The 12,125-nt window shown below is 37.4% G+C and overlaps 2 protein-coding genes across 2 annotated transcripts in view; both read right to left on the bottom strand.

Annotated features, from left to right (window-relative positions):
• Positions 1 to 4,849, bottom strand: part of aip (aryl hydrocarbon receptor interacting protein) — a 7,175-nt gene extending 2,326 nt beyond the window's left edge. Inside the window, exons 1-4 of the mRNA XM_053622172.1 lie at positions 4,707 to 4,849; positions 855 to 1,037; positions 445 to 633; positions 97 to 273 (exon numbers count right to left, since the gene is read on the bottom strand). Coding sequence (XP_053478147.1) covers positions 97 to 273; positions 445 to 633; positions 855 to 1,037; positions 4,707 to 4,805 — 648 coding nt within the window. The 5' untranslated portion in view covers positions 4,806 to 4,849. The remainder of the gene's footprint in view (positions 1 to 96; positions 274 to 444; positions 634 to 854; positions 1,038 to 4,706) is intronic.
• Positions 4,850 to 5,466: 617 nt separating this feature from the next.
• Positions 5,467 to 10,140, bottom strand: sod3b (superoxide dismutase 3, extracellular b). The gene is made up of 2 exons (XM_053622171.1): positions 10,036 to 10,140; positions 5,467 to 6,989 (listed from the first exon to the last, which is right to left on the bottom strand). Exon 2 carries the CDS (start codon positions 6,975 to 6,977, stop codon positions 6,366 to 6,368), a length of 612 nt encoding a protein of 203 aa, XP_053478146.1. The 5' UTR covers positions 6,978 to 6,989; positions 10,036 to 10,140; the 3' UTR covers positions 5,467 to 6,365.
• Positions 10,141 to 12,125: the final 1,985 nt, after the last annotated feature.

Here is a 12,125-nt window from a genome sequence, read left to right as displayed (position 1 = left end):
GCATCTCAGTCTCTCTCTGTCTTCTATCTTTCTCTTTTGGTGTCTTTTAATCTCTCTCTCTCTCTTTCTCCCCCGCACACACCGTGTAGGTTCTACCTTCATCTGGAGGTTCTTCAGGCAGGCGATGGCGTTGTAGTATTTTTCGGCGGCTCCCTCTATTTCTCCATTCTTGAAGAGCGTGTTTCCTTCTTCGTGGATCTGCGGCACGGCGGCCAGCTTCTCCTCATCCGTCATCGCCCACGTCTCCAAAGCAAACGAGCCTGGAAGCAAAACCTGAAACACACACACACACACACACATATATATATATATATATATATATATATACATAAAACATGGTGCTGTTCTGTTAGAGATCTATGTAGAGCCTCTGGAACATTCCACAAAGTCTTTATCCATCTACCTACTCGTACATCCCTACCACACTTTAAACCCCACACACACCTCAAGCAGCTCCATGGTGAAGACGAGGGGCTGAGGGTTGGCCTGGAGCCGTTCCAGGTCTTTGTGTCCATGTGAGTGGTGAGAGTGGACCTGGGCGATGCCGCAGCAGTGCCTCTGTCCCTCCAGGGGGTCTTTACCCACGCTGATGTTCCTCAGAGACTGAGACACCAGCGGGTACAGAGCCGTGTGCTGGAGGAGAACGTACCGGGGGGCAAGAAGGTACAAATAAACAGCTAAAAACAGGGTCCGTGATATTTCACCACAGGTACGGTATTCACAGGTACAAAACTTTATCTCACAACCTTGAACAGATTCGCAACCCTTTATTATTATTATTATTATTATTATAACCAGAAAGACAAACCCTTTAACTCTTTAGTGTGCATTTTGCATCACGTCGCACCACGAACCTTGACGTCGCAGGTGAACTCGGCGATCTCGCCCGTTCTCATGGTGCTGACCACACGCTCCCACACCGGCAGCTTGAACTTCTTCCCCAGGATGAGCTCCATGGGTTTACTCTGCCCTCCCATCCTCCTGGAGTCGTCCAGCACCGTACCGTCACACAGGCTGCTGCGGTAATGAAACTTCACCTGCAATAACACACACACACACACACACACACACACATCTGTAATCCACTACACTCCATCCTGTATCACATGACACCAGGACCAGCCATGACCACCTCATTTTTATTCCATGGCTGCAAATAAATCAGTTTGTTTTGATGAAGCTGAACCTCCACAGACATCAAAAGTAAAAATACACCTAAAACATGTTTTATGGACCATATAGCGTCAGCTTCGGAATTATCGGCACCCTTGGTAATGCATTAAAGCAGAAGATTCAGTGCTGTTGAAAAAGGAAAAAAGTACTAAATCCAGGGGTGCCAATAATTGTGACATTTTTTGATAGGTTTTTAAAAAAAATTCTTACAATAAATTTACTGTAACATTAGCTTTCTCTCATTGTTTCATCGTGAGATTAAGCTAAGTAACCATAAAGGATTCTGGCTCTTTTCAGTGAGTCAGATCATCTGACTCAGTTCACCAACATTAGTCGACTCTATGAGTCGGCTCCCAAACGGCTCAACGGATAAAACGTCTGATATTTTCACCACAGATTGTTCATCTTGCCCTAACTATGGCATAGAATATTTCATAAAATCTTACGTTTCCATGGAAATACCTACGAAACGGCTCATATGTGAGAGTTCATTAAAAACAAAAACGGTTCAGAGAGGTGAATCATTTTCAAATGACACATCACCGCTAAAGTGATTCAGTAAAAGATCCAGTGAGTACAGAGAATTGGAGGCCTGTAACTTTAGTCAATAATGATAGTAAATTACTTTCACATATCTTTGCAAATCGACTAAAGTAAATCATCAATCAATCTGTCTTCACATGTGGAAGATATACTGGCAATAATATTCGATTAACATGAGATTTGATTGATTACGGTTTTCTTGTAAACAAGGATAGTCACATTCTCTTTATAGATTATTATAAAGCTTTCGATACTGTAAACAACAATTTTTTATTTGAAGTTCTTGATTTCTTTGGTTTTGGCAACAACTTTATCTGCACAGTTCGAACGTTATACAATAACTGCAATAGTTCTGTTAAACGACCTTTTGGGACCACTCCTAGACTCGATATAGATAGAGGTGTCAAACAAGGACATCCACTATCTCCTCTATTATTTTTACTGGTTACGCAAGTAATGTATCTTCATATTAAAATCAATCCGTTTCAAAGTACTCCGTTGGCCAATGATGTCATTAAATGTTCCCAATTAGCAGATGATACTGCAATTTTTCTTTTTTTTAAAAAAAAAAAATCAATAAATAAAAATGTAAAAGGAATTAAAATTGTCTTAATGAAATCTATTTAGTGTCTGGGTTTTAGTGTCTATAAATATTTAAAAATGTGAATTATTTGCATTAAAAGAAAGACCCAGTAACTTGTCAGAATTCTGTGGCATTTCAATTAAAGACCATTTTTCCTATTTAGGAATTAAGATATTAAGATCAAAAAGAAGGAATAAATCTTAATTAAACCCCATTCACTAATACAATTCAAAAGAAATTCAACATGGGGTTAATGAGAGACTTCTCTTTAAACAGGAGAGATTTATTATCAAAATCTGAAGGGTTATCTAGACTCGTTTACACCGCGATGGCCACAGACATTCCAAAACGTGTCATTAATGAGATAAATAAACGTATATATCATTTTATTTGATAAAATAAACATTATTTGATTATTTAAAAAAAAAACACTTTGTAATTGGCTTAACCAAGGTGAGCTAAATGTATCTGATTTTGAAATATCTAATACTATAGTTAAAATTAAATGGATATAAATCTATATTTGTCCCAAAGATAAATTTTATCTTACTTAATTATATCCCCAACATATTTTTTTTGGAAAAGTACGTGGTATTGAATTTCTCCTTAATTGTAATTTTAATATTAACGAGCTTACCGTAAAGCTTTCCAATTTTCATAAGCAGGCAGTGTTCTCGTGGAGGATTGTATACGAACACAATTTCTCCCCTCACAAATGCTTAATTTGGAATAATAAATACATTATACACCAAAATAAATCTTTTCAGTTCATTGGTTTAAGGGAAATATTTTTGTTGGTTTCACAACTTTTGAACAGTAACGCTCATTTACTTACTAATTCAGAATCTTATATAAATGTGTATGATGTGTAAATGGTGTATGATGGTAATCGATGCCATTCCCTCAGAGCTTATGAAATTGCTAGGAAATAAAATATAGATGAAAAGCCAAACTTAGATCTTAGTCTTAAACTGGAAGATATAAACGTAAAAGACAAAAAATAATGTAATAATAATAATAATAGTTATCTCAGAACAAGCTGCCCAATTTCCACTGTTCCTTTCATCACTGAATTTTGGAGGTCACAATTTCAAGATCGGAACGAGACCTTTTAAAATCTCCAGACGCTTTTGCATCACCAATAAAATGAGGGAAATATCATTTAAGATTGTTCGTCGTATTTATCCTGTAAAACTGCAGGTATTTGCAAAGTTTTGTTTCTGTAAAGAGGGAAATGAGAGTATTGTAAATTTATTTTATGATTGTATTTACACAAAACTATTGTGGAGTGATCTGGCTCTTTGTTTGTGCGTGCGTGTGTGTGTTAAAAACAGTACTAACGTCGAATTACAACTCAAAGAAAAGGATGGGTTTTTTATGATAATACCGCTGAGTTAGAAATTTGGTATATTGTGAATTTACTCATTATATATGGAAAATGATTTATCCACAAATGTAAACGGGGGAGTGAAAAAACCCCAACGTTACTCATGTTAAAACAGAAACAGGTCACCACTCGTAAAAGAAACAAGAAATAACAAAGCGGAAAAAAAAACTGTAAACTATTTTAAAGCCTTAAATCTATTCTTTGAATAAACTGTAGCTCTTTGTACTTGTTTACAGACGTGAACTTCTTCCTGCTTTCTCTTTTCTTCTTTTCTTTTTCTTTATTAGAATATTTGATGTAATTGATATGTTATTGTCCCTGTATATGTTCATTGTTCAAAACATTGCAATAAAAAAAAAAAAAAAGGATCCAGTGAGTGAATCATAATGCTCTGACTGTGTGTGTGTGTGTTAGTACTGATTAGTATTACATCCTAATAACCAGCTAATACTTTATTATTTTATTTTATTTTATATACTATATTCAGATAACAGACATGACCGGACTTGAGAATTATTCTGCTCCTATCTACATGAAACAGTGCATATTTCCCCCAGGATATATATATATATATATATATATATATATATATATATATATATATATATATATATACTTTAATCATAAGCAGATAAGTAACATTATAAACATGCACATAACTACAAATAAAAATAAAATGAAGACATGGAGAAAATCTCCAAAAACAAGATATAACGCTGTGGGTACCAGCATCTGATGCCTATCTAGCCAACATTCAACAGCAGCACTGCTAACTTGTTGATCTTAGGATTTAATACATCTCCAACACAATAACACGCAAAACTTTCATGAGAAAAGAATCAAAGCTATTTTCTATCGAATGTTTACATGTAAACAGGACGGTTAGCAAGGCTAGGCGCAGCTAGCTAGGTTATTTAGCCGGTTAGCTTTCTAGCTGGTAAGTATTAAGAACACTTACGAATGAAACCCTTGAATTATTTTAAATATTCCTCTAAATATTGCACGATTATATGTTTTTACCTTCGTGCCATCCATATAGGCCGGGATTTCCCCTTTACCAGGACAAAGCACCTTTTTCTGGATGCCATCCGCGCTGAGCTTCAGAGCAAGTTCCTCCATTCTCGGTGGTAGAAAATGTAAGCTGTCGAGCCGACCACAGGGGGCGCTATAGTCTATAGTCCGCGAGCAGGGATCGGGAAAGATCGGCAATGATCGTTCATCTTCGGGGAGCGCTCGGGAAAGAGGGCGGATATTCGCCACGTGCTCGGCAGAAATCGGACTCGTTCGGGTCAGATCGTCGCTGCGACGCCGGAAGCGTTCTGTTTACGGTGAGGAGTTTACACAGTTTGCATGTAGATATAGTATTATATTCTGACACTTGGTGTATTTTGATTATATTATTATGATTTTTGTTTTAGAGTGTAGAGTTTAGTGTATAATTTAATTTGTGGATATCAAAAGTATACTCTGAAATACTTCACATTGATAATTTCATTATTACAAGACTGCCTTATATATATATATATATATATATATATATATATATATATATATATATATATATATATATATGCATGTATGTATGTATATATAATATATATATAAAGCACCACATATTTATTTGAAATAAGGGTATTTTATAATCCTCAGTATCAAAAATACTTAATAAATAATAAAATAATAGGCATAAACCTGAGAGTTAAAGTTTACTGCAGCAACTGATCAGATGTCTGAATATGTACTATTACACTGTAATACAGGTACACACCAACACATAAACTCCATTTTTATCCATTTTATTATGGTGTTCAACATGACCCAGGCTCCAAACATAACACAAGGTCACATGCAAGGAGAGCTCTAAAAAGACAAATACAGATCAATACAGAATCCCACATTATTTATCACACGCTTAAAGCGGGATTAATCGAACTGGATTAAAAGAGAAAAGGCACATTTACATAAACCATTAACCAACACTGATGGTTTGTTTTTTGTTGTTGTTTTAAATCAGTTTGTCCAGAATGATTTAATTAGATTTTTTTAACATTGTAGAGAGATGATTTTTTCTGACTCAGGGTTTAGAAACATGTCGCAGATGATTTATGATGGTACTGCATTGTTTTTCCTTTTCATTTCTTCAGTGATTAACCCCATCACCACCCGGCCTCTTCATAAGGACCATGAAGAATTTAAGGTTTAAGATTTACAAACAAAGTTAATCAATATTTATATAGTTTCCATCTTTAGGGGTTCCTTCTCAGCCCGATTTGAGCGAGGGAACACAAATAAAATGAAGAAATGAAGAAACAGATGCCTGTTTAGAAGGTAGACACAAATTGAAAATGGAAAAAAGAATTAGTAATAGAGAAGGAGAAGAAATAAATTAGTATTAAGAAGCTCAAAATGAGTATATATGTATATATATTTTTCTTCTTCATTCCTTCTACTTTTGTATATATATATATATATAGAGAGAGAGAGAGATAGATATATTGTTTTGTTTTCTGTTTTTTTGTTCTGTTTGTACTGTATATCCCCTCTGTTTACATAACGGTTCCATAATCATGATATCAATATGTCGTCCCACCCCATGACACCATGATATATTTTATCATGATAGACCATCAGACCGATATATCACCAGACCCGTATGTACAGACTCAACCCCACGTTAATTCAGTGGTAAGATTTATTCCAGAATTTGTTGCTGCTTATTCCGATCACACAGCAGGCCAGTCGTCCTCCTGCGTTCCCGTGCAGAAGACTTCCTTCGTCTCCTCCTCGTCCCATGTCGTCCTTCTTCTCATGGATCACCACAGCACGGCCGAGCACCGATAACTCACCGTAGAGCGTGGCTTTGGAGTCTACAGACCGGCGAATCTTCCCATTGCGGGCTATAAAGTTTCCGAAATCCCCCGGATGAAGCGGATGGTCGACTCCTCCCGGGTTGTAATGGCCGCCGGTGGAGGTGCAGCCCTCGCTGAGATCTCCGTACTGATGAATGTGTATTGCTCGGTACTGAGAGTTAGATGCAGGCAAGCCGTACAGCTTGAACATCACCCGTAAGCTCTCCGCTGGCCCGGTTTGTTTAAACAGGACGTGTCCGTACACTCTAGGCATTTCTGACGCCAGCTGGTTGTTGGGTCGCATCCTGCACGTGGCGTACAGAGAGCCGTTGAACAGATTGTGCTCAGGAGGCTTCAGCATGAGCGTCTCACTCAGTGTCGGTGTGTGAAAGACAAAACTGAGCAAGAACACCATTAGGAGTGGGTGGGGTGTCATTTTCATGTCTGATTGTTCCTAAAAACCGGGGGGGGGGGGGGGGGGGGGTAGGGAGAAAGAGGAAAATTAGGAATGCTCTTTAAAATACATTTTGTAGAGTGCTTCACTTCCCTCTGTTATAAAGTCATTCGTTCATCTCCAGTAAGTGCTTTATCCTGGTCAGGGTCACGCAGCCAATTCACCTCTCGGCATGTTTTTGGGAGGAAACCGGAGCACCCAGAGGAACCCATGCAGATACGCTGTGTATTACACAGGTCAGTGGTTAAAGGCTCTGGGTGATTGATCAGAAGGTCAGGCGTTCACGCCCCAGCACTGCCAAGCTACCACTGCTGGGCCCTTGAGCAACGCCCTTAACCCTCAACTGCTCAGATGTATAAATGAGATAAATGTAAGTCGCTCTGGATAAGAACATCTGCCAAATACCATAAATGTAATGTAATGCACCCCCACACAATTTGGCGATGTTTCTGAGTTTTTTTCTTCTAGTTTTCTGAAATGAGAGCACAAGTGCTTCCAGACAAAATCTCACTTTGAACCCGGGAATCATAATAAATATTTTATTTAAAAATAATACCATGGCGCTGTTGAATTCACGAATCAGTAGGTGTTGATGAATTCTATTTCATTAATGCACTTGTTCTAACATGTAATCGTTTCTATAGTAACAGCTCGTTCACAGGGACGTGTATTACGCTCCGCATAAACTGAGTTTAAAAAAAAAAAAAAAAGTCATTAATATGGGGAAGTTTTCTTCAAGGCAAGGAGACGTTTAGTAACATTTATGGAAGGAGTCTCCAGTGTCAGCGGAGAACAAGATTTGACTTGGCGTAAGATGTGGTATAAGGGGAATAAAACACTTGCTGTAATAGGAAAGTAATCAACTTCTGGGTGATAAATAGTGAACAGTAACTCCGCTTCATCACATCACCCCAGTGTGGATTATTGTCCTATAACAGCACGTCCCGTTGTGTGTCGTTGTGTGTACTTACTTACTGAAGGACATAAAAAGCAGCTGTGTAGATTTGTTTCACCTTTAGCATGTTGTCTGTCTTTCTGTATTTTTCTTGTTTATGTGGAATTATCAGTTGGGCCTAATGTACCTAGTTGTTTAAAAGCTTTTCTTTTATCTTATTTATGTTCTTTTATGTTTTTCTTATATGTTATATTATTTGTGTAAATATAGGAGGCCATTTTTATTTAGAACTCTTTTTGCTGACCTCCACATAAAGCAAAAAAACACAGAACCTACCCAGAAAAAAACCTCTTATACCATCTCCTCTCTTATACCACTCTTATACACCCTACCAAAGTTTAGTTTAATGGTCATCATGACCATGGACTATTTGTACTAGCATGAGGAGATGTTCTTTTCCAGCCAAGATAAGGGTGATAAGGGTGTCTGCTCAATGCTGTACATATAAACGCCACATTTATTCTAATAGTGTAGTATTGCAACCTTCATGTCAAATAGAAGAATTCATTGAACGTACTGGAGATGATCAGTGAGCTGCAACATACACTGTTTTGTGTGTGTGTGTGTGTGTGTGTGTGTGTGTGTTTGTGCCATGTTTCAACATGACAGAAAACGTTTCAGTGCCTGAACATCTTTACATTAGGAATATATAGTACAGTAGGATGATTCGCTCATCATGGAGGTGCAACATCAATAAATACTCTTTTATAGAATGTACAATGCATTTGCTGAATCTGCACACTTTATCCAGCCATCCATCCATCCATCTTCTATACCGCTTATCCTACAGGGTCACGGGGAACCTGGAGCCTATCCCGAGGGCATAGGGCACAAGGTGGGGTACACCCTAGACGGGGTGCCAATCTGTCGCAAGCAAATTCACACACCCATTCATACACTACGGACACTTTGGACACGCCAATCAGACTATCATGCATGTGTTTGGACTGGGGGAGGAAACCGGAGTACCCGGAGGAAACCCCCGCAGCACGGGGAGGACATGCAAACTCCACACACACAGGGCAGCGGCGGGACTCGAACCCCCGACCCTGGAGGTGTGAGGCGAACGTGCTAACTACTACTACTACTACTACTAATAATAATAATAATAATAATAATAATAATAACAACTGCAATGGCAAGAAAGTGCATTGATTTGACCAGAACTGAGACATTCAGACAATCAACAGAACATGAAGTTTAGATGTCTGTACACATGAAAGTTCACCACCTAAATAAGACGTTATTGGTATAAGACCTTTTATACCTTTAAAATGCAGCTCAGTGTGCTTTACGGTGTGAAATGAAAACAGAAATGTAGGAAATTAGAAAGGACAATCATTACAAAAGGTAATCATACAGTACTGTGCAAAAGCCTGAGGCACCCTATTTATTTTTATTTATACGAACGTTGTTATAGATTTTTATTTTATGACTTCTACGTTTTCGAGTCGGTAAAATACAGTGTAGATTTCCAAACGTTAGTTTTCCAGCACAAAATTAAATGTTTGTATGAAGCAGAAAGCAGCAGGTTACGTGGTAAGAGACTCCAGTCTCCAGAAGAAACGTGGCTGGTTCTGTAATCGTCAATAAAACTACTTTTACTCTTTTATTTAATTTTTTAAAGCAAAGGGTCGTCAAACCAAATATTGACTTTGTTTAATTTATTACTGTTTACTGCTCTTTATAGTATTTTTTTGTTATGTAGAAACATTTCATTTCATTATTTTTGAAGCATCTTTCCTCTACAGCATTTCTTCGCACATGCCTAAGACTTTTGCAGAGAACTGTATAGTTAACCTTTTGATAGAAATCCAATTATATACAGCCAGAATAGACGGCTACGTCCTTCGACATGACCATAAAGCTCGGAACAGACGCCATGTAATGTTTGCATTTCTTACAGGTTTAGAGACGACACTTGTCATTTGGATATCAGACTGTAGTGTACCAGTCAGTTCTTATTTACTGTACATTTACATCTCCATGCTAGAACACATTCACAGTTCATCACTATCCAGAGCATGCATTTTTACTTTCGATCAGTCTTATACAGTATATCTCAGAGTAGTAGTATACACAGAACGATACCTTTTTCTCAGGTTAGTTGGTCCTGTTTGTTGTTTTGTGTGTTTCTGCATCTCCTCCTTCCATTCCTTCATACTTATCCAACCACCAGAAAGAGGTTGTGTAAGCCTGGATCAGATTTCATGCTTTTTTTTTTTGCACACGTGTCTGTTGTTACTGGAGTGTGTTTTTGTGATATCCTGAGTGAATACTGCCTCATGAGGAAGAGAGAATAATAGGGCATAAAATCTATAAAAGGCTTATTATTATTATTATTATTATTATTATTATTATTATTATTATTATTATTATTATTATTATTATTATTATTATTATTAGTAGTAGTAGTAGTAGTAGTAGAAGTTTTTGTTTATTATTATTAGATTTGATTTATCAACAACAATAATAATACATATGCATTTCATACTAGATTACTTTTATATATATATTATATATATATTTTTTGCTGCTGGGTACACGTAGCTTAGTGCTTAGCATGTTCGCCTCACACCCCCAGGGTTGGGGGTTCGATTCCCTCCACAACCATATGTGTGTTCTCCCCGTACTGCGGGGGTTTCCTCTGGGTACTCCTCCCCCAGTCCAAAGAAATGCAGGGTAGGCTGATTGGCATGTCCAAAGTGTCTGTAATGGTTGTGTGAGTGTGTATGTGATTGTGCCCTTTGATGGATTAGCACCCTGTCCAGGGTGTACCCCGCCTTGTGCCCCATGCTCCCTGGGATAGGCTTCAGGTTCCATGTGAACCTTAAGGATAAGCAGTATAGAAAATGGCTGGATGGATTTTATGCAACTGTTTTGTTAATTAATTAATTACGTTTATTTAAAAAAAAAATAAATTTTGTATTTTCCTCTGCATCACTTTTCTTCAAATCCAACATCAAAAAGTGTCTTGGATAAGAGTAAACATAAATAAAATGTCATTAATAATGCCATTTTTAAAATAAAATGTTTAATTAAATAGCAAAGACATCACTAAAATTGTGCACTAAATGTATGGTTTTGTTTTTCAAACATTTAAAAAAAACTTTTTCTCTTGGCAAGTGCGCTGCAAAATGCTATTTATATGTTTGTCGAGGATTTAAAGCTACATTCATATCTACATAAGAAACATTATAAAAGATTATTTCGTTTGTAAATAAAGCGACCTGACAGCTACAGGACACAGCCGTAGCCAATCAGAGTAGCTTATTTCAGTGACGTATCAGACTAATTTGCATACCACGACCGGTACCGTGAATCGAGATCTAAAGCAGAAATACAAGCATAATATCAATATTTTAAACAGCAGAACAATATATATAATACACAATATACATATAATGTTCATATGTGAAACTACTCAAAATCTGTCGTCATGGAAACAACTAGCCATCTGTCGTTGTTTATTATTCCTCACAGGCATTATTTCATCTGCGCATGCCTGAATACTTGCTTTCTAAGCTACGCGCTGAGGACTCAGTTTCTCTCTCTATGCTTAGGGGAAAGTCCCCGGATACTGAACAGAGATGTTCTGCCTGAACCGCAGCTCATGAGCTTGTTACGATACAACTTCCTGCTAAGACGTCACTTCCTGGCTGAGCAGAGTATCACAAGCCATGTTGGTCATTACAAGAGATATGCAGGTACTGTACACTGCAACAGAACGGGGCTCATTCTCAGGATGCGCTTTCTTTTCTTTTCTTTTCTGTTGTTTTTTTTTTAAGAAGTACGGAACACTTCCGGAACCTTCCAGTACCTTGGAAAAAAAAGGAAAACAACAAAACTGAAACCTGGAAGAAGCAGAAGAACTTAAGGATATAGATATCGTACTCATTTTTATAAACTTGTATTCTAACGCCAATGTCAACAATCCACTAGAGCATATAATAATAATATTCAGCGTTTAAAAACCACTCATACTGATATACTGTTTAAAAGGTTTGAGAAATAAACTTTAGAAGTAATTCATAACACGGTAACCCCCCCCCCACACACACACCGCTCAGTGGAATGATCCGTTTCCATGGAAACAAGGACCGCCATTTTCAAACCTCAGCTCGGGGGCATACATTTTGTAGGGATGCCGTGTAAAATGCCTTCAAATAAATGTTATCAAT

This window comes from Ictalurus furcatus, chromosome 3 (assembly GCF_023375685.1).
Source record: "Ictalurus furcatus strain D&B chromosome 3, Billie_1.0, whole genome shotgun sequence".
NCBI classification, from domain to species: domain Eukaryota; kingdom Metazoa; phylum Chordata; class Actinopteri; order Siluriformes; family Ictaluridae; genus Ictalurus; species Ictalurus furcatus.
The sequence above is the reverse complement of the archived record's forward strand: the minus strand, read 5'-3'. Positions and strand labels throughout refer to the sequence as shown.

Bases quoted from the DNA above. Each gene is read 5' to 3' on its own strand.
- sod3b (XM_053622171.1), bottom strand. From the start codon at position 6,977: ATGAAAATGACACCCCACCCACTCCTAATGGTGTTCTTGCTCAGTTTT.